This window comes from Melanostigma gelatinosum (genome assembly GCF_949748355.1).
Source record: "Melanostigma gelatinosum genome assembly, chromosome: 3".
Taxonomy (NCBI): domain Eukaryota; kingdom Metazoa; phylum Chordata; class Actinopteri; order Perciformes; family Zoarcidae; genus Melanostigma; species Melanostigma gelatinosum.
This window is the reverse complement of record NC_136636.1, coordinates 22,572,573-22,595,973: the sequence shown is the minus strand read 5'-3', so window position 1 is coordinate 22,595,973 and position 23,401 is coordinate 22,572,573. Positions and strand designations below refer to the sequence as shown.

General features: G+C 44.4%; 1 protein-coding gene across 1 annotated transcript; it reads left to right on the top strand.

Annotated features, from left to right (window-relative positions):
* Positions 1 to 5,212: 5,212 nt before the first annotated feature.
* phc2b (polyhomeotic homolog 2b) lies at positions 5,213 to 23,376 on the top strand. Its single transcript, XM_079296974.1, has 14 exons — positions 5,213 to 5,505; positions 6,525 to 6,683; positions 6,837 to 6,914; positions 7,179 to 7,340; positions 7,603 to 7,737; positions 7,952 to 8,234; positions 12,385 to 12,695; positions 13,928 to 14,141; positions 18,398 to 18,612; positions 19,579 to 19,708; positions 19,975 to 20,080; positions 20,157 to 20,271; positions 20,633 to 20,957; positions 21,049 to 23,376. The coding sequence occupies exons 1-14, from the start codon at positions 5,266 to 5,268 to the stop codon at positions 21,201 to 21,203; spliced, it is 2,628 nt and encodes an 875-aa protein (XP_079153100.1). The 5' UTR covers positions 5,213 to 5,265; the 3' UTR covers positions 21,204 to 23,376.
* The last annotated feature ends 25 nt before the right edge of the window (positions 23,377 to 23,401 follow it).

Genomic DNA, 23,401 nt, shown 5'->3' with positions numbered 1-23,401 from the left:
TTGCGGTCTTGTAATGCCAGCATGAGCAGATCAATATGTTCTCTGGTGAGGAACACATTGTGTTGTTATGGTACTGACTGGCTGTTTGCTGGAACTGCTTTGATTTGCTGTCAAACACTCTTGGTTTCACCACTTTTCGTGGGTACCATCTAAACCATCTCACGGCATTATTGTAGATGTGGATGTGGGGTTAAGGATTGGAGTGTGTGTGTGTGTGTGGGGGGGGGGGGGTTGTTCTCTATTGCATCTCTTCACTGATGGATGGCTGACTCCTCTCAGAAAGACTGCATGAAGGCATCATTACCAGAGGGGATTCCCTCCCCTCTCCACACATGATGGGTAGCAGACTCTGGGATGTAGGCTAATGACGGCATACTGGCAGCGCTGGTGCTTTGTTTACAACCAGAGAGTCCTCTAGATATCAGCTTCGGAATGGAAACCCACTATTCCTTTGTTTTGGGGGACGACAACTGATTTTAGTTTTTATATTTTTACTCAATTTAATTTCTGCCAGGTGAATTTCTGTTTTCTTGGGGGGGCCTGGGTTTGATATTCATGTTTTATTCAAAGTGTCCTCATTTCTTGGGACGACCCCAGACATGCTTGCTGAGATAATAGTGTTCAAGAGATTTCTTCTGTTTTGCATGTCAAAGCATATTTCATTTCAATGGTTTGATGCTATTCAGTCACTATTCACCTAATTCATGAGCAGCTATAGAGCACAATTCTACAAACAAAAGCCAAACTCAAATGCCAGTCAGTTTCTCATTCACAGGTTTAGGGCTGATCTGCTTTTGCCATTTCAAAGAACAACATTTGGTTTAGTGAGATTGCAGTTTGTTTCCTTGTCTGCTTTGTGACATAAGTGGGCTGTAGAGCCGTGTTCTTTGGCCCCGGCCCCTAATCCGTTGAAAAGAATAATGAGGAGGAGGAAATAGCTGAAGAACTGCAACATGGCGGCAGCATTGGTCCTTATTTAATTACTTCCATCACACCCTCTTTCAACTCCAACCCTTTAAAACCCTCAACCTGCTCACTCAACCTCCCCCCTCTAACTTAAAGCTCACACCTCTAACCTCAAGGCTAGAAATTCCATCCTCCCTGATTTGGCCTCCCTTTTCAGCTCTGTCACATCAGCTGTTTAACCCCCCCCCCCCCCCCCCCCCACATACACTCTCATTAATCCCACCTCGTCCTCTACACACCACCAGCATCTCAAGTCCTCCTGTCCCATCTGAGCCCTGCTTTCATCAAAGACCTCTGAACTTTCTCCATATTCTTTGAACAAACTTTGCCTCCACCGAGGAAGGATCCTTCCTCTCCTCCCATCCTCTTCGTATCCACTCGCGCTGAAGCCTCCTCCATCTCGTCTGTCTGCAGTGCTCTGAGCCTCTTCCTCCTCCATCTCGTCTGTCTGTAGTGCTCTGAGCCTCTTCCTCCTCCATCTCGTCTGTCTGTAGTGCTCTGAGTCTCTTCCTCCTCCATCTCGTCTGTCTGCAGTGCTCTGAGCCTCTTCCTCCTCCATCTCGTCTGTCTGCAGTGCTCTGAGTCTCTTCCTCCTCCATCTCGTCTGTCTGCAGTGCTCTGAGCCTCTTCCTCCTCCATCTCGTCTGTCTGTAGTGCTCTGAGCCTCTTCCTCCCGTGCTAATGGACAGCAGAGCACCAGGGGAGCAACCTTTTACGGAAGGGTGGTAAATCATTCCTTCTTTTCTCTTCCTCCTGACTGATGAGAAGAAATGGACGTGACGCTGTTTATCTTATGAACTTGTTGTTAAGAAGGACACTGGACTGGACTCTCTGAGAGAGTCTAAGTACCGTACTTTTCGGACTATAAGCCGCTACTTTTTACCCCACGCTTTGAGGCGTCTGCGTATAGTCCGGTGCGCTTTATATCAGGATTTTTTCCTGAGCTTTTCTCAGCCACAACAACAGCCGCAACTTCCGGTTCCGGTCTAACACAACATTTACTAGCTCCCGACACAGAACAGTTGCTACCAGCAACCCCTCTGCTACCAGCTGTTACTGACAGGGTCGCTACAATATGGATGAAGTACCTTTGACCTACCTCTCACTAGGGCTGTTAACAAAAAAGGTTGAACGGCAAGATGCTTTTAACAGTACATGTCCGACTCGCTAGCTTCTAAGCTAATTTTAACATTACGGCCAATGGGGAAATGCTAACCGCGATTAGCATTAGAGAATATATAATATATCTTTGTACATCTTTTCATGCAGACATACTTGCATTACTGACTAAGGTCTCTCACGGCTACCAAACGAAAAGCAATGAGGCAATAACTGTTGATGCTCATAGCTCTGAATAGCTGTTGTGCTAGCAGCAACTGGCCAAGCCAGTTAGCCGTAAATGCTATTCAGAGCTATGAGCAGAGAAGATCAGCTTTTTCTCAAGTCTGCCAGTGGATCCTAACAGTGCGGAACAGTGTGAAAGAATCCACCTTCACCAACTGGTTCTGAAAGGCTGGGATACTATGAGATTAAGGGGACAGCGCAAGCTCAAGGGCGGATTTGCCCCGGTATACGATGTGGTGTGTTCAAGGACCCAAATGCAGACTCGTTTTTTCCACTTTTTTTTTTTTACAGTTTTTTTTTTTTACAGTTCTACAAAACTTGTTCAAGAGTGTGCGTGTTTTTGAGTGAGAGAAATAAATGTTTTGTAGAACAAGTTTTGTAGAACTGTAAAAAAATAGCTCTGAATAGCATTTACAGTTGCTGCTAGCACAACAGCTATTCAGAGCTGTGAGCAACAACAGTTATTACCGCATTGTTTTTCATTTGGTAGCCGTGAGAGACCTTAGTCTGTAATGCAAGTATGTCTGCATGAAAAGATGTACAAAGATGTATTATATATTCGCTAATGCTAATCGCGGTTAGCATTTCCCCATTGGCCGTAATGTTAAAATTAGCTTAGAAGCTAGCAACATGTTATGATGTTCATAGAAGAAGACAACTTTAGTACTGTTAAAAGCATCTTGCTGTTCAACGGGGACACCTGCGGCTTATAGACCAGTGCGGCTTATCTATGTACACCTTCTTTTTTTCTTTTAAAAATCAGCTGGTGCGGCCTATATACCGGTGCGCTCTATGCCCCGGAAAGTACGGTAATAATCGGGCCTTTACTTCTAATAAAGGCAGTTTCTTGTTTGCGGCGGTTCTGATGGGAGTGGGAGCCCCCTGCCGCCTTCTTAATTAACTTGCACTAAGTGTGTGTGTTGCTGTATGTGACACACTCCACTTTTTAAGATGTCATTTAGGGAGACCACTAATGTTAGCCAGCCGCTCCACCTCTTCTGCTTAATTTCTCTGGATTTCATTTGCTTCCCAAATGGCATTTTTGTGCGCTGCCCTAACCAGCTTTGTTGTGCCATGCCTCGCTTTTTGGAGAATGACGTCATACTCTTTGTTTAGGCCGAGTGTTTCAGAACCTGCCGGTTTCCGTCTGTAATCACAGGACAGTGCAGGGGTAGTTTATTTTAACAGGCTCCTACATTTACATTTGATATTCCTGCTGAGGATTTGTGCATAAAAATAAACTTCAAAAGAATCCTTCATTTCACGGCTGACTCTCGTCCTGCTGCAGAGGAGTGTTGTGCAGAAGTTTGCATTACTTTGGTATTTACTGCAGTGAGTCAGTTGACTGGCAACTATGTTTATCGGCAACTATTTGGTGATCAATCGGTTTCAGTAAATTTTTCAAGTAAAAAAAAACCTTGTTTCTGGCTTCTGATTCTCTCTCATATATGAAGGTTAACTGAATATCTTTGTTTTGTTGTTAGTCGACTTAAAGGAGCTATCTAAATAGAGCACGTTGAGCTGTGGGAAACAGGCATTTTTCACTATGTTGTGGCCTTTTATAGACAAAAAGAATCCAATAATTGAGAAAATGGTCTGCAGATGAATGGATAATAAAAACAATCGTTAGCTGCAGCCCCAAAAATGTTTCATCTCCGATGTGCCCACACTCACTTCCTTTATCTTGATCAAATCTTGACATTTCATAAGTGCTGCTGGTCTCACATTTGCTCTGCGTTGAGCTGCTCATTAGCTGCCACGTACAGGTGTAGTTCAGCTTCTGCTGCTTCAGCTGTTTCTTCTCTCATCCATTGTGTTCTCTTCTTTGAATCTGATGAGAGACGTTCGGGTGTAAAGAAAGTACACAGTGTGGCCAGGGTAGGAAATATACATATTTTTTTGGGGGCAATTTTTGCCCCCACTGACTGAAATCCAGGGGCATTTTCTAAAAATTGGGGGCACTTTTTGAAACTTGTGAAATAACATTTAACCTTTGTTCAAAATAATAAATATACTTATTTAGGCTTACAGTATATGAGCAACTGTCATCAAATGGCAGTAAGACTATTAGGCAGTAGCCTACAGATTCAACAAAAAACAAACATAAATCAGACAATCATATTCAATTTCATTCTTATTTCTTTGTGGTTATTTATTGTTATTAAATGTTTTAAACAACTATTAACAATTATTAAGTCAACGATGACTTGAATACATATACATCAGTCATTGTATGGAATTATTGAGATTTTTTTTTTATAGCACCTTAAAAATAAAAAAAAATGTGCCATTTGAAGGTACAAATTCAGTTCAGAGGTTTTACTTTGTAAAATATCTTAATTGACTGTCGGTCAGGTATTACTCATTTCCAGCAACCCTCAAATCAAAGAATAAAGACACTTTACACACACTTTAGGTACGTATATTTTCCCTTTAACTCACGAGATGCAGGTAGCATGCTTTATACTTCATGTGAATATAATTCATTTAATCTAATTTCCATTATGCAATATTTATACTTTGTCTTATTCTGAAAACCGGATGTTCGTCTGAAGAAACCGGATGTTGTCTCACGTTAATCTTTCCGTTAACTTTCAAAGTCCTTCGCTCGCTCCCGATCTGCGCCGTTTGAATGAGTTTACTGTGAATTTCAGGATATAGGTGCACTACAATTTAAGTGTCTGCTGAGTTGACCGCAGTCACAGGTCAAATTAAGAAGCGCTCCATTTTTTTATTCGTTTAGAAAGTTCGGGGGCATTTTTTGCCCCTCTCCTAGTGATATCAGGGGCAAAATGATATTTCTTCGGGACAGTTTTGCCCTTTGCCCTCGTGTATTTCCGACGCTGAGTGCGGCACATCTTCTCATGTGCTCTCTCTCTCTCGCTTCTCTTCCTCAGGCACAGGAGAGCCATTCAGAAGAGCCGGGGGTCAAAGGTGAGAAGAGCAGAGGGCACCATGGAGAGCGAGCCGGGGGCCCCCGCCTCCGCGGCCAACAGCACCATCGCCTCCTCCAGCACCACAGCTGCCAGCAGTAGTAGTGCCTCCAACACTACTACTACTACTGCTGCTGCTACCACTTCCAGTACTAGTAGTAGTAACACCAATAGTAGTGCCAGTAGTAGTACTCCAGCAGGAAGACAGACGGTGCCTCAGATATCTGTTTACAGTGGGATACCTGATCGGCAAACAGTGCAGGTGAGTTTCTTGAAGTTGTTGACCGCTTGATGTAAAGTTGAGGTATTGTGTGTGTTTGAGTGACACACATGACTGTCCCTTGCTCTACTGCCCTCTATTGGTGTCTGTAGCGCCACATAGAAGCCAACACTTCATTTTCTAATTGGAAATAAATGAATGAGATAGCAGCCATTTGTCTTCCCGATCGAGGCATCGCTGGAGGAAACTCAAACGAGTGGCCGTCTCACGGGATCTGTCCCAAGTTGAAGGAAGGAATGCTTCATGTGCTTTAGTGCTGCTGACCCTTTTGACACCAGGATAAGCCTCTACAGAGGCTTTTAACTTTCAGTGCTGATGCTTCACAGCGTCCTGCTCTTGTACTCAGCCGGCTGACGATTACACAACTACAAGGCAGGCGCTGTTGTCGCCGGCAGCCCTCTGAGCACAACGGACTGCTGGTCGTTTATGGTCAGCGAGAGTCGTGTTGACTCTGCTACTAATTTTACCCCCCCCCCCCCCCCCTCCCGTTTCGAGAAGGTGCGGGGGTCCGGATGCTTATGTGGACCACAGGTCAACATCCTCTCTGGTTACTTGGCAACCAGGAAGAGGGCACTTTCAGAGGTGAAGGGTGAGGAGAGTTATTTAGGAGCTTCAGTCACGGAGTCTCTTGCAGACAATGATTGAGGGAATGGGTTTATTTTGGTCTGCATGCTTTGCGGTGATCACAAGTTTTGGACGTTTTGAAACACTCTAGAGGCGAGTTAATCTCTCCCTGTCAGTTGATATTTATCGACTCCAGATTCACAGTCTATGATCTATTTAAAAAACACCCAAGTCCTTCAAAGCCCATTCCTTTCAGCCGTGACTTGGAGATGATATTGTTACTCTTTTTTTACAAAATGATTTGGACAGATTTGGGACAGATCTGTGGTCGTGTACCAACTCTTAGATATTCTACTCTTCTAATCTTTCACCCAGACATCATTTGATTTGTGCACGTTGCACATTACATAACCAGCTCTCTCCGTCTTTACATGCAGGTGTTCCAGCAGGCGTTACACAGACCCAACACAGCAGCACAGTACCTGCAGCAGATGTACGCTGCTCAGCAGCAGCACCTGATGCTGCAGACCGCAGCCCTCCAGCAGCAGCACAACCTCAGCGCCGCTCAGCTCCAGAGCCTGGCCGCGGTACAGCAGGTCGGCAGACGCTCATCGCATGAAAAAATCACGCTCACCGTGTAGCAACGATGTTGTTGTTGTTGTTGACCCCCTCCAGGATGCGTTTCAGGAAATTGCAAATTTCTCTCTCTCTGTCTCTCTGTCTCTGTCTCTCTCTCTCTCGCTCTCTAGGCCAGTATCGCAGCTGGCCGGCAAAGCTCTTCACAGAACGGCACTTCCTCCCATCAAACAGGATCAACTCAGACTACGGTACGAGCAGTTTGTAGTGTCTGGTGTGTCTCCTAAGAGCCTCACAGGTTAACGTTATCATTGTCCATTAATTAGATTGTCATGGAACTAAGCTGATTTTAGTGACAAGATGCTTTGAGGAAGCTTTGCGCCAACACTAGCTGTGCTCCTGCTCTTTTGCTTGTGGGTTTCCGTTTCACAACATGCCAAAGCCACATGACATAGACGGTTCAGCAAAGGAAGTGCATAACCCACCTAAGTGTCCCGTTGATTGTCTCCCTGTAGATCAACCTGACGACCTCTCCGGCAACCGCTCAGCTGATCAGCCGGGCCCAGAGCATCAGTTCGACCCCCACCAGTATTTCCCAGCAGGCTGTTCTGCTGGGCAGCCCGTCCAGCCCCACGTTCACGGCCAGCCAGGCGCATATGTACCTGCGCGCACAGATGGTGAGACAAGGAGCGTAGCCGCTGCCACATTTACATGAGCGTGCATCTTTCTGTGTGTTCTGGGATTGGTGCTCACTCTGCCATAGTAAACAGTGCGCTTTATTCTCATTTTGCCACCAGAGGAGGTGGTAGGAATAATCTGTGTCCCAGAGGGCTGAAGGAATACACATCGATTTATTGGCTTATTTTGCTGCTGGTTGTGGGAAAGTTGTCTGTTTGAACTTTCCATCACTTGTTGTGTGTGTGTGTGTGTGCTTTCCAGGCGCAGCAGAGTAACCTGGTGCAGGTGGCCAGGAGCCTGGGCCGGGCTGTTCCTCTGTCTCCCCAGATCATCTTCACTCCAACGGCCACAGTGACGGCCGTCCAATCAGAGAGCTCCACGCAGACCTCCTCACAGGTAGGGCCATGTGGAGGATACTCTCACTAAATAATTACGAGCTCATATTAAACGTCCTGGACTTCATCCCTCTGGTCAAAAGAAATAGAAATGCAGAGGTGAATAACTGGAAATCGTGCATTCGATTATATGAAATTGCAAAGAATATCTTCGACTGATATCTGATCTTTTAACCCACTTTGTAAATCTCTCCCGTCATTCTGTCTCCATCAAGAATCAGGTCCAGAATCTGGTGATCCGTGGCCAGCAGGGGGCGCCCACGTCCTCCTCTCAGACTCAGACCCTGCAGGCTCTCAGTCTGAAGCAGAGCCCCGTGCCCATCCAGCCCGCCTCCCTCATCAAGAACCCCGGCCAAGTGACGCAGGCCTCCGCGGGGGGGAAGGCCGGCTCGTTTGAGGCGGGCAAGAAGGGCGACAGCGCAGCGGTCACAGAAGTCCGAGCTATAAACATGAGCCGCAGCGTCACCACCATCAGTGCTCAGCCCCTCATCGCTCCAGGTGAGTGGAGACACAACCTCACCGCTGAAAAGTTAGAATAATGTTAGCGTCTGAGTATGTGCAGGCTTCTTAATACTGATGCTGGCAGTGTTTACATCAGAGCCAACCAGAGGAAGGAACTCTCTCACAAAGGCTTTCAGTGTTTGGTCTGTATAGTTAGAATAATGCAAAATAGCAATATGGGTTTCAGAGCGGAATAAATTAGTGGATTAACTCAACTTCGATGATTGATAAAGTGTCATACACCTGTCACTTCCAGCTTCTTCAATGTGGCGATTTGCTGCTTCTCTTTGTCTGATGTGATAGACAAGTGAATATATTTTTGTAAGTCAAAACAAGCAATTTAAAGATGTCACTTTGGTCTTTTTTTTTTTACCATTTTCAAATTGCATCTAATCAATCAGTTGATAATGATAATTATCATTAGTTGGGAAAAAAATAGAAAAATGGTGAGACACTCAGACTTACATATTTATTGATCAAGTAAAGAGCAGAGTTAGTCAGGCTGAAGACACAAAGTTTAACAAATAACAGTTTGTGAGAAGGTACCTAAACATGTTACTTGGATCTGAATATTCAATCAGTGCGTCACTTATTTTTAGCCATAAACTAGCAGCTCGTCAATTTACTTCATACAGCTCAATATCCTATATTACAAGTTTACATGTCTCAACATCTACTGGACGAGTAACAGAGATTCAGGGTTCCTAAATGATCAGTCCTCAGGACTTTGGTGATATCCTGACTTTTCTTCTTCTTTTTCTTTTTTTTCAAGCACCATAACCAGTTAAAACTTTTAGTTTGTGTGAACATGTCGGGGCCGCACCAGAAACCCCTTCACGCAAGAAGTCTTTCTGAACCATTTATTATGTAATCAAAAGTTAGCAGCTGCTGTTGTTTCTTTTTAGTGTGAATGGTTGTGAATATGCCAGCAGTTCAAGCTGATTACATCACATGTAGTGCTGTTTGTTTGCAGGATAAGGCCCTTCTGATGCATTAGCACATTTTAAAGAGGGTCCTGATACGACATGCATGTATATGTGCTGGGAGGGGTTTACACGACTGTAAAGTGTGCGTGCGTGCGTGTGTGTGTGTGTGTGTGTGTGTGTGTGTGGGGGGGGTGTTTGGATTATCTGAGTGTGTCAGTGCACCACTGTGTCTTGCTTTGTTGCAGTAATGGATTCACATAAAATGAAAGGGAGGATGGAAGCCGAAAATCTGGCTGCACGCTGTCACGGGTTGCCATGGCAGCGGGCGGTGAGGGACAGGTGTGCACATGAAATGCAGGAGAGTTAATACACCGTGGACCAGCGGAGAGGAGGTCTGATGGGACTCGGATTAGGATAAAAGCTTGGATTCAACGGGACTGTGACGAATGGGTCGTTATGCAATTTGAATTACAACGTTCGGTCAGGGGAAGGTTTTTAGTGCCGACGTGTCACAGATTACGTTCATGACTGATGTTTAGTGTCCTGTTCTTATCAGTCATTTAGCTTTAATGAGTAAATATCATGAGGCTTTGTGTATAATTAGTCAGTATTTTTATTGTTAAAATGTGGAGAATTGTTTCAATCAAAAGTAGTTACACACTTATTACTGTCAATAAGAGCATTTAGTTACATTCATTTGACTTTCCTCCTTAAATGGGTTGAGCTAAGCTCACTTTTATTTTATTATAACTGTAGACTAAGCCTGCATTACTAGCATTAATATTGTCATCTAAATAATGACAAGATCTTCTATGAATCTATTTTTCGGAGTCATATTTAGTACATTACCTCTCGTTTCTTTTCAGCATTTTGCTCAGAATCTGAGCTCTGACTTGAAAAACCCGGGAAATGCGTTTGACAGATAAGATGCCAATAAAGAGTTTAAAAAAGGCTCAATAATTCTATTTTCATCAGGTCTGGAACCTTATCAATAACCATAATGTGATTACTGAAGGGGTATCGTAAATCAAACACGTCTTTACTTTATAAGCGCTGAACATGACTCAACAGAAGCCAGCCTGGCCTGATCTGAGAGAACAACAGACATGGAAGAACTGTGATTTATTGTGTTTCTTTGGTGCTATTTTTGGTCATCAGTTTTCATCTCGCCTTCCAAAAGATAGCGGATCATTTTAGAGCTACGTCTCTGCTGCTGACATTCAGAGTCGGTGCCTTGAATAGGAATTGGATTGGAAACAAAATGTTACTTCTGGCTCGTTGGAGTCAGCGTTTGTCATCACCTTACTGTAGACAAAAATAGAAAAACACAGCAGGGAACCCCCAAAAGCACCATGCTCACACATTAAAGACCAGATCTGCACACAAAGCAAAGTATTTATGGATATTTATGGAGCTTCTATCAGTTGCCAGTTTCACTTGAAAATTATGACAAAAAAGAGAACCCACAGTTAAACTTTAACTCTGCAAAACTTAATGTCCACTGATAATTCACCTTCCTATCTTTTGTCTTGTCTATTAAAATGAACATTCAGCACCTCACTTTATAAAAATAGAGCGTCACTGTAGCGTGTGCTACTGTTAAAATACTGATGTGTGTGTGATGAATTACAAACCTGATGGTGAATCGTACTGAAGGGAGGAAAGATGTTGTTTCATGAACGTGAGCCAAAGCAGCAGAACAGTGACGATGTGGAATCTCAGGGATTTTCCAGGTCCGGGTGCTACAAACCCATCGGGAACGTAGACCGTCCTCAGCGGCGGGATGTTGTGCAACAACACGCAGAGGGAGTACTCGAGGGGGGGGCGTGGAGGCCACTGCCACATACTGAATATTGCATGATGAGTATGTGGGCGGCTGAGTCATTCCAGCCCTTAATCCCAAGACCTTGAGGGGGGGGGGGAAAGAATCTAAATGAATCCCCCTGTCGTTAGGGGCTTGAGAAAGTCACCAGGATTCACTGGTTGTATCCGGTTTATCCGATTCAGAAATCCCCCTCCTCCGTCTGGGGCTGAGAAATCTCTCGCTACTTTATGATTTCAGGGACATTTTGACGTCACGGTGCTACTATTAAATTCTGAAAACTATTTTTTTTGCTGCATTTTGACGCTGGTGTGGTAGTTTTTAATAAACACCAGTATTAACCATGAAAAAGGTCATGTGAGTCCTTTCATTACCGGTAATGAAATGGTTGAGGGGATGTTTGGCTGCAGTGCAGTCTGGGTATGTTGTGTCTTGGTTCTGTTGTGAGTTTTCAGTTCTGAGTTCCTTCACATGCCCTGTTGTCCTTGAGCTGTGCCACTTTCTCATGGTTGTTGTCTTATTAATTGGTTTCCAGACGTTAAGTACGCAGGTCATGAGAAGGAAAGGAACTGAATAAGTGCCCTCATCCTTGACATATTTTGGTCTAGCTTTTGCCTGAGTTTGTATGTCAATTTGATGAAACTAAAGTCGAGCTTTGAGCATCAGTATACGGTTGGCAAAACGTAAGAAGACGCCGGGCGATCCGAGACAAACGCTGACGTTTATTCGGGGCTTTATTAACACCACGTCAGTGTTCACGTGCCTCATATAGCAGAGGCTGTGCTGCGGTGCAGGAAGCCTTCTTGTTTGGCTTCCAGCAGTAAGAATGAGTCCATTAGTTCTCAGTATTTACTGGTAGATTTGCTAAAGATGAAGGAGACAGCAGAGGGGCCCCTGGACCTGCTGACTCAACATTAACTCCATGAAGAGTGTTGCGGTCAGTTGGCTCTGCGTTGTTCGTTCTTACATTGAGCTAGCCTCGGGCTGCTTTCTGCTGAACCCATCTCGCACTCAGACGTGCTCCCGAAATACAAGATTGACGCTCTGTGTCTCGCTGCTTCGGGGCAAGTTATGAGTTCAGGATGTCTTTTCACTGACAGGTGGTAACAGGCCATTTTTAAACGATTTGTGAATAATGGCCAGGGCCTCTCTGTGCACCTTTCAACGAGCTCTTACTCTCACATCCTGTCAACAAAGGGGCGCACGGGTGGAAGGAGAGCTACGCAACTACTTGAGATATTTCTGAGTTACCTTTAGAGAGGACGATGGTGTTTGATGGAGACTGTGGCACGCAACGTGTGTTGTGTAATCACACGTCTATTAATCTGAAAAATATTTTGGGTCTGTCAAACAAAAAAGGAGCAGAGACTCAAATGTGACGTAAATGTTGTCATTCCAGCGTACACACAGATCCAGCCCCATTCGCTGGTTCAGCAGCACAAGCAGATGCAGCAGCAGCAGTTTGTGGTCCATCAGAGTCAAGCTTCCCAGAGGGCCGCGGGCCAGCTGCTGCAGACTGCCTCCATCCAACCGTCGCAGCACCCCGTCCCCGTTCTGCCCAAACCTGCTCCGCACCAGCCCTCCATGCCCGGCCAGCAGGCCACCATCTTCCACTCCACCATCGGCCCCCACGCCCTCCACTCCTCCCTCAACCACGCCAAAGCTCAGCCCGTCCAGCTCACCGCCATCAACCTCCAAATACAGCCGACGGTGAGTTCAGATACACACACCAGGGTCTCAAACTCAAGAGCATTTGGACAGCTTAATGGCTGTTGCCAGCATCACTGATAAGGTTAAAGCCAAAGATGGATGTTGGTGTACAAGCAGGACAGGGACTTGCTCTGTCAAATCAATGTCTGTGTTTAGATTTAGTTCATGCAGAAAGGCATGGAAATATTTTGTTATTGCAGAGTGTTTCTAAAGCATAATGTTGGCGCTAGAAAATAATGTTGCAGCATCGTTCTTCCAGTTTCAACGGAGAGCTCTGTTAATTGGGATCTAAATCATTTTGTTTTTAGCCATGCGAGCTAGCAGCGTGGTTGTAGGGATGGCTGATGGTCTGTTTGTCAGTCGGTTGGTCAACTTCGGCCCAGACCGAAATATCTCAACAACTATCAGATGGATTTGCCGTGATATTTTCTGCAGACATTCATGGTTCCCAGATGATGCACCCTACCTACTTTGGTAATCCCCTGACTTTTCTTAGTGCACCACAAATGACGTTGACATTTGTGGTTCTGAGTAAAACGTCTCAACAGCTGTTGGATGGACAATTATAAAATTTGCCGAACGCATTTATGCCCCCACCCCCGCCCTCAGGATACATTATCACTTTGGTGATCCCCTGACTTTCCTCAGCCACAAAGGGCTGCTAGCTTGGCTGTAAACTCGTAGTCTTGTTGAAAGTGATTTACTTCATTTGGAAATACTTGGGAAGATTAATTAAAATGTGGACAAACAGTCGATTTTTGATTCTACAGAGTCATATTTCTCATATATCGAGAGGATAGGAGGGCACCTCCTTCTCCCAGTCACAGAAAATCCATTGTGTGTTTCCAGTATTGCATATTTCATGAGAGTCATTGTTTTTGTCCACCATTTGTTTCCAATGGGACATGACTTTCTGTCCTGCTTAACATCTTAACTGCTCACATTCTTCTTGTTTTTTTTTTTGGGTGGTAACCAGCAAAATACAAACTACTGTTCCAACAACACCCACTTGTTCCAAGAACACCCACCGAATCAATTTCCCCTCCAAGACATACATGTAGAAAAAACACAGGAATCTTCTGAGTTTGGGGTTGGTGGTGTAATATTTTCCCACTGGTGTGATGTTTTCCAGGCCTAATGGTCTCTTAGTGTTTGAGTCACTGACATTAAAAGTACTGACGGCCCCTGATCTGTCTCACATTTCTCATGTTTTCCCTTTTCTCACATTGTAGGCCTCCCGACTGGTTCAGGACAGTAAAGACAAGCCGACCTCGCTGGTGGTCAGAGAGACGTGTCCGCCCCCCCTCACCGCCTCGCAGCAGCAGCAGCAGCAACGGCAGCAACAACAGCCACAGCAGCACCAACCTGCGCCTTCGCCATCGCAACCCACCAAACCTGTAGAGCAGCCCAAGGTCACTGCAGCCCCACCAGCTGTTCAGCCGCAAGGTAATGACTCAGCATGATTTCCTAAGCTGCTGAATTAAGAGTTCTCAAACGTTTAAACCAATGAGCCACTGGGACTAGATGTAGCAGTTAAACAAAGAGAAATGTGTCTTCATCTGTGCTCTCCTCCAGTTGGCCAACTCTTAGAAACTGTCAGTGGAGGGAAAGAAAAATCAATGTTTACTTGTAATTCAGAGCGTGTTGTGTCTGCGGCAGATTTAGTTTCTCTACACTTTGTCTCTTATTGCTCTGTTTGTCCTTTTCTCTGTGATTTTTCTCACTGAGCTCAGGCCAAAAAGCTCACCTGATACCCACAATTCCCTCTGCGCTCTGTTGTGCACTGAACATTTAAACCCACAACATTAACAGTCCTACAACCCGTCTCATAATGCAACTTTATTGTTTTCATTATTTTGTTGCTTGTAAATTATATTGGAGACTGTTTGGTGCACACTGGTTCACTGTGTTTGTGTGGGTTGAGGGGTTGAGGCCAACACCCACAATGCAGTGGGGGGCGCCATGGTCATGTTTTGTTCAGTTTCATTTACATACCATGAGGGGGGCAGAACTTTTGGACAAGCTGTTTTGTAATGTTGGTTGACTCTGAAGTGATTTTCAAAGCATAATCCAGTCAAAAAGCTTTCATGTAATGATAAAAACACAGAAATGTTTCATCGTCAGCCAGATGTATTTTCTACTTACTGTGCACATTTAGTCAGCCAGGTGATTTGGATAAAAGTGATTAAGCAGGCTCTAATAAGTGACTCATGGCCAGTAGTGCATCACCCTGCAGCAGCTGGACTCTTCTTGCTGAGCATTTCATTATTTGGGTATATATTTTCTAAATGTGGACACATTATATTGTGATACTTCTCCTAAATGGTTGGAAATGGGGCTGATGCTGTGTTTCTTGTAAAATGAAACATTGTGTGGACCACAAATTGCTGTTTTATGGGCAGCGTCTTGGGTGTGATGCTCATCACCAGAGCAGGAAACTATTTTTGTAATCCACTGGCTGCAGGGGCTGACGATGACGGCCCCAAGTCTTTTCTTTTTTTTAACTTTAGGAAAATTTAACAAAAACTGCTTTTCAGTCAAATTGGCTTATTCAGCATTCAGGCTTTCCAGCTCCAAAGATGTATGACACCTCAGCCTTTAAAAAGATATTCAGACACACCGTCTCTTCTCTTTCAAGTATTTAAATGGAAGTGTGTACAGTCAGAGTAGCAGGCATTACTTTTCTGGGTATTTGGAGGACCCAACATTGGGATCACATTATGCACCTCACCATTGCTTTCTTAGGAAAGTTTTGCAAATATTAAATTCATCTTACAAAGAGTAATAATGGACGTTGTTTGTAGTTGAAGGTGTCCTGTCAAAAGGTTTCACAGATGTCTCTTTTATAGTGGTGGTCAATGGGGGGAAATGTTTTTAGGTACCAGCACCAAGCAGTTCATTTGTCCCAGTGGCTTCAAACTCATTGATCTGTTAGCAAACTGGACTTTCTGGATTATATTTCATATGATGCAGAATGGCACATTTCAGTATAATGTGCATTATATTATTGGATTGAATTATTGATGCAATAATATATAAACTGGTTACTACACTATCTGCTGGGTATCTTGTGAATTTCCCCTGGTGATCAATGCAATTATATCTTAATCTATAACATTACATCATTGTTTATTTGCTATTTATTATAAATCTGAATCTGCAAAGTAACTAAACTCCTCAAATAGATTTAGCGTAATAAATGGAGTACCTCAAAACTGTTCTTTAGTACAGTACTTTGGTTACTTTCCACTACTGCTGCACACGGCCCTAACTCCACCAGCATGTTCCAAGCAGTGTGGAAAATAAACTTGAATCCAAAAAGAAGAAGAGCCTTTCGGTGTCTTTTCTCAGAGGGTGACTTGGACCCTAAAGTTTCTCTCTCTATGTATCTGCTGAAAACGTGAGTGTGTGTGGTTTTAATGGGCTCTAGTTGAATTGGTTGTACTGGCAGAGTGAGTGGATGGGACGACGTTAAAAGGCTGAATCTGGAGACACAGTTGAACCATGTAGTCTCATAGCAGCAGGATGCTAACGCTAGCATGCTAACGCTAGCTGCTGTGGGCGGAAGCAGGGAGGCGGACCCTGGTTTCAAAGCTTCTCTTTAGCGGCGCTGCGGCTTCAACGCGAACTCAGCCTCAGACAGCAGCTGCAGCAAGTCGTGTGTGTGTGTCGCGGATCATCACAACAACAAACACGAGGAGCAAACCGCACATGTTTTCTCTGTGAACTCAGCGGGAGTCGGTAAGAGATCCAACTCAACGCAACGCCGGTGACTTTACACATGAAGCGTCGCGGCTTCGTGTTGACTTTCGCTTTGTGGGGTTTTTGACGTGGGTGTTGTGATGGTGGGAGTGATCCGTGACGCGCTGTGGATTCACTGTTTGTTATTGACCGACTGTGCGGCAGCAGGTCACTTCTAATGCTCAGCTAGACCGGTAAGGAGGCAGGTGGACATGACCGGATGTCTCTATAATGCAGGGGTGTCAAACTCATCTTCACTCTGAGACACATCAGCATCGCGGTCGCCCTCAAAGGCCGGGTGTAAATGTAACTTCTCCCTAACATATTGGTAAATAACTGTCTCTGCATTTGATTATTGTTTATTCAAGTGTAAAAAATATTGTACATGCAGTTATATTAATGTAAATTATATTTAAGCACATTTCTGTTGTAACTTAAATCCTTTTAATTGAGGGTTAAGAAACCCACATTACTCTATCAAAGATCAAACTATTAAGGAAAATAGCAAAGACAAATATCAAACAAGTTATTACAATAACTTTGTTCAAAGCTTAAAATCCTTTGAAGGGTGCATTTGCACAAGCCCACGTGAAGTATTTCATCTGTTGTAAAGCCACGTTTAAAGTACGGTAGTCTTCAATGTTCTCACAATACATTTCAAGTGCACAGTAACCAGCTAAAGAGCTGCTTCTATGACTGTGTTTAAGTATCTCATAACTTCGACTATGGGGATATTTTTATTATAAAGTCTAACTTTAAATTATAATTTTTTTAATCTGATGGATTCGTGGGCCACATAGAATGACGTGGCGGGCTGTATGTTTGACACCCCTGCTATAATGTGATAGCTGTGTGTCTTGTTAGAATAATAGGACTTCATAAAGGCTATGATGGGATTATATTGTACTGTTCCACATACGAGCCGGAGACAGAGTGAAGTCCTTGCAAGAGGTTTATTAACACAAACCGTCAACAATAGTGCAGAGCAACTCCAGCGAACATTATCGGTATTTTTTACAGTGTTTTTCAATAACAACTCTTCGTCGTTGGTTCCGGTCGAACAACCTTTACTTAGCTCCCGACACAGAACAGGTAACCCCCTCCTCCCCTCAGCTCTACCAATCACAGGCACGCACCTTGACTAACGTGTACAGTGCATCCCGTGATTGGGAAGAAAGAGGGAAGTGACAGCCTGACCCCTCTACTACCAGCTGTTACTGTACAGGGTCGCTACACTATTAAGACAGGCATAGCTCGATGAAAATAACCAATCAAATGATTTCAAGTTTTAGCTATCTATGTTATTCCTCAGAAGTTTAAAGACATCAACAGTTTGATGATGTACGAAAAATAAAGTGGATGTGCCGAGTTAAGGTGGATTTGCTCTCTTAAATTCTGCATTGCTGCTGTAAGTTTCTTCACTGTAATTTGATTTAGGACCGCAAGGAATGATTCATTTTATTGTTAATTAATCTTGTAATTTGTTTCAAGATTACTTATTTTGACCTATAAAATGTCAAAGTACTGAAAATGAATTCTCATTCCAGATTCTATGAGTCAAAAACTCAAACATATTCAGTTTACCGTCATATACGACGAGGACAAGCAGCAACACTTGAGAAGCTGGATTCAGAAATAGTTTTCTTTCCCTTCAAAGATTGGATCTGACAATTCATCTCAGGCTGCTGATTAGTTTCCAGATTAATTGCCTATAAAATGTCACAAGACGGTGTAATTATCCAAAGCACAACTTGACATTTTCAGAATGCTTGTTTTGTGTGACCAACATTCCAAAACACCCCAAAATATTAACTTTAAGATCTCATGAATCAATTGCTTGAAAAACAACTATGGATTAATCAACCCTTTTCCTTCAGACTCAATCCACCAGTGAGCAGCGCTCACAGAGTGCATGTTCTCTACATTGATGGTGATGGTGTCGTATTCATTTCTCTGGTCAGCAGGCGGGGGCTCGACCAAGAGGCCGAGCGCTGCACCTGGGACCCCGCCTCCGGCCATGACCTCGGGGAACGAGAGCGAGGTGCCCACGGTGACGGGCAGCGCGCCGCAGAACGGGGAGAACAAACCGCCGCAGGCCATCGTCAAGCCCCAGGTCCTCACGCACGTCATCGAGGGCTTCGTCATCCAGGAGGGGGCCGAGCCGTTCCCAGTGTGTGTGAGTGGCCCCATCTCGACATGATAAACAACCCAGAGCCAACTCGCTCTCTCTCTCTCTGGTGTACTCGCCTGCAGGGAGCTGTCAGCGCAGGCAAACAGAGATCCCTCTGTTACTACTATTACTGCCGACGGCTCACAGCTTCTGTGGGACTCAGTCATTCATTTTAGAACGTGTGTGTGTGTGTGTGTGTGTGTGTGTGTGTGTGTGTGTGTGTGTGTGTAATGAGCTGCAGCCTCTCAATTATCTCAAGGCATAAAAAAACCTCCCTTCTTTAATCTGTCATCTCCCTTCAAATTGATGTTACTACATTGTTTATCTGGTGTTTGTACACAGATGTTGACATGTGTATCATCCAATCTGTATTATAATCACACACAAAAAGGTAAACGTTAGACTGAGCAGCCTTTTGTTCAGGCGCAACATGCTGACATGTTTATTTCTCGCCTTTGGGCTCACTGCCCCCTACTGGACATGTGTTGTGCTCAGTATGTGCTCAGTATACAGTATTTGAATGTACTGGATAAAGGCACGAACAAGCACAAACAATGCATACTGTTGTGTAGTATCTACATTACAAAGACATTGATTGTTGGTGTTTATATATTCTATGACTGAATTAAGTGTTTATTTGAAGAATGGCACAGGGACGTCTTCAGACTACCCATTCTGTCTGACTAACAGAACAAAGCCCCTTTAGACATTGCATTTTAAATGATATTAAACATAGAAAAGCAGAGCGCATTCATTCATTTCCCCCCCATTTGTGCTTGATTTAATGGCTCGATTATCACAATGGTTGCGGATTGATTTCCTGCTGCTTAACCAATTGTTTCAGCTCTATTGAAAGCAAACTTCTTTCTTTGCCAACAACACTCTGATGTCAGTCACACTATTGTTGCTGCTGGAGCGTGTTGCCGGCGTTTCGTTTCGGTAGATCTGTGAATGTTTTCTTCCCGTCACCAGGTGGAGCGTCTGCCGATTCTTATCGACAGCCCGAAGAAGCTGGATCACCAGCTCTCCTCAGACCCCGACAAAACCCCCGTCAGCAACGCAGCAAACAGCGACTCCGACCCCGAGGACATGAACCAGACGGGTGAGACAAAAAGTATTCGATGCTGTCGTCTGCTAAAGTACGACAGGTTGTGTATGAAACGTGTGATGCACCGATGCAACCTTTTTCCAAAGCCTGTTCAAATCAGTTTTGGGAAAACTCTCCTTTGTCAAGCGACAAAACTGCAAAGGTCATCATTAAAGGTGTGCATCCTATGTTCCACTGGTACCTGAAACAACACGTCCTGTGTGTAACGCACTGCTCTAAAAAACTAATATTGAGTGTCTGTCTTTTTTCTAATGCTCCAGAAAAAGAGCAGGAACCCAAGCTGACGTGTGAATACTGTGGATGGGTCGACTTTGCCTTCACATTCAAAGGCTCCAAGAGATTCTGCTCCATGGTTTGTGCGAAGAGGCAAGTCACCTTTATGTTTTATTTATATCTATCGATCGATCGATCAAAAGCTCTAATAGTGGACCTCTGTCGACAGGTACAACGTTGGCTGCACGAAGCGGATTGGCCTCTTCCGTCCAGAGAGGACTAAACCGACGAATCGCTGGCGCAGAAGATCTCCGGGTCGCTCCAGTGTGCCGGCGAAGAAGCAGGTACTTTTACAATCGAGACAATTAGTTTAGATGACACTGAATAATGATAACGGTCTTTTCAGCAATCCTATTACGGTTTTATAGCCGGAATCTTTTGAGTGATGTAATGCCTCGAGGGTTGAACCTGCTGTGCTTTTGTTTCATGTTTGAACCAAGAAGTGACTTTCATAATCCAGAGGGTTCAGCTCTGGTATCCATCAAACCCCTGCAGGTGTACTAGACTCATCTGAAGCTATTTAACAGTATAAATCTCACTCGTAAACCCCTTTTAATCTTTTCGGCGTCTAACACATTGTCCCGGCGGTATTTTACTGACGATCCATTTATTTTCACGTCATGCTCGAACTGTTTCACTCCTCAGAAGCTGCCCCCCTCCCCGCAGCAGACCCCGGGGGGCTCCGTATCCTCGCCGCACCCTTCGCAGCCCAGTCAGGAGGAGTCCAGCCCGTGTTCGGACATGTCGAGCTACGAGGAGCCGCCGTCCCCGCTGTCGGCGGCCAGCTCGGGGCCCCTGGCTCCCGCTCCGGCCCCGGCTCAGGTCCCCGCCCACCGGCATCCGAGCAGGGCCTCCGACCAGGACGTCTGTAGCGTTCGAGATGCGCCTTCGCCCTGTCGGCGCTTCTTACCCAACGACCCCACCAAGTGGAACGTGGAGGAGGTTTACGAGTTCATCCGGTCGCTGCCAGGTCAGAGAAGCAAACGCGGCGTTGCACACACACATTTATTCTGCTTAGGAATTTGAGTGTGACTTGACTTCTTCCTCTGCGGCTCGTGCAGGTTGTCAGGAGATCGCGGACGAGTTCCGCTCCCAGGAGATTGACGGACAGGCCCTGCTCCTGTTGAAGGAGGACCACCTCATGAGCACCATGAACATTAAACTGGGACCTGCACTCAAGATCTTCGCACGCATCAACATGCTCAAAGACTCGTAGCAGCAAAGAGTGACTCACGTGCGTCTGTCTGCAAGTGTGTGAGAGAAGAGCGGACTGTCAAACTAAATTATGATCACTCAGACGATATCGTGGCACTGACGACACAGACTGACTGCACTATGACCTCGCCTTCTCCCCACTACTGGACCGGTTCCTTTGAAACACTCGTATTCAGCCGCATCTGCTCAATGGCGTTGCAAACGTCAGCTCTGTCTTTAGCAGGACTGATGGCGGTTAGAGTTGCAGCTGGAGCGCTGGAAGCTGTTAGTCTGTGTTTACGTGCACTCACAGGGACTAAAATCAGGAGCCACAGTGAGGTTTGTGCCACATTACAAGATATTCATTCTCACATTAAATGAGTGAATGACACACGCGGTACTAACATGCAAGCTGTATCTTGATACCTGATCTGGCTAAAGAACAAGGCATGTGAACGCTCTGTGTAAAATGCATTCGGGCTGTTCAAATTGGCCTCAAATTACTTTCTGATATTGGCTCTTAAGAAGTGCGTATGTTCAAACTGTTAAAAATGTTTTGTTCATGACGCTGTGTTCCTAACTGGGCGCCAGTTTTGAGCTGAACTTTTGTCAGACGCAGTGCTTCTCTTTGTTCTGGTTGCTTGCTTTAAACGGCTGATTGGTGAAGTTGAAATAACGAGCTGGAGGGAGATCGACAGGGAGCGGAACGCTTCTGTTTGCTACGTTGTACGTCATTACCAGGACATGTCACAACATAACGTGTGTTTTCTGTTTAAAAAGTACAAATGTGGGAAGATAAAAGGCACAACTCGCCCATCCTTTAAGTTCTGTCTCCAGTCAGGCGCACAGCTGATGGTTTGTTTACATGACTTAACGTAGCGCTAGCGACGCCATGTTAGGACACGGTGTCGCTCTCTGTGGCCGAGACATTTTCCCCAATCGAATATTAATATTTATATTCCAAATCGTTTTTTCTTTCCTCTACGAATATATATTCAAATTGAGAATATTGGTTGACGGCCCTAACGTGCATGCAGAACACGTAGCATTCGGTCTGCTGTTGGATCCACCAGACCTGGAACCCAACACTGATCCGATCGCAGCCAGGTGTACCTATTTAGCATTTTAAGATCTTATCATAATGAGGGCAGAACATTCGACAACAAGAGCGCTTATTAATACCAGGTGATGATGCTAAGGCCTTTATTACATGTCACTGTCCAGACAACACATCTAGTGGAGGTTCCTTGATACGAGCAGGTGAAAAGAGGAGAAAATATCAAATAAAAGTGAAAGAACCTGTCGTGCCAAAGTGCACTACAGCTCAGTTGTGCCCGAGTCGGGTCTCTGAATTACGGCATTAGGACAACGTGAGTGAAGTCTGAATGGATTATGTTATTATTAGAGATGTTTTTTTGTACAGTTTTGTTGGCGTGAATGAAAGAGGGCCCCTTCTGTGAGGCTGGGAACAGATACTTGCTTTGATCAATGTTCTCATTTTTATTCAGTAGGCGCTCCGTTGCCTTTTTCTAACAATGCGACTCGCAGCTCTCCAATACAAAGCTCGAATCCAGAGAAACGGTTTCTTTCGTGACATTGATTTCCCTTTCATGAGGAACTCTCCAGTTTTCCACCTGTAGATTTTAACGACTTACAGATGATTTTTTGCAGCTTTTTCAAAATGATCTTCTAGAATGTGACATTGATTTCTTGTCTCAGTTTCATAGGAAGACACTAAGTTTTCCGAGGAACAATGAGGGTGTGCTGCTCTCTTCACCCAGCCCCACTTTTGGCACTTATTTTCCTTTTTACTTGCTTTAATGTTATGAGACACTCCATCAGAGTGAGAGCGGAATTTAAACAAGTGTATCTCTACATAGCAGCTTGATTGAGGGGGAAAGACTGAAACTACGTGTGAAGCTGTGGTCTTCTTTAAGTTAAGCTTTTTTATTTTAAGACAGAAATTGAATGGTGTTTAATATTTTTAAATATGCAAATGTATAAATATGGCCTGGGAATTATTTTTGAATGTTTGTTTTTTGTCTAATGAAATATGTTTAAATCTATTTGTGTATCGTGGCTGTGATGGAAGGTCAACCTTTTTTTTTTTTTTAGATAAGGCTTTGTCAAATGCTTGTATTTATCAAAACAGTTTGTTACACAACATTTTGCAATTATAAATAATTTGCAATGCAGTTCTGTCTTCGGCTATTTTTTTGT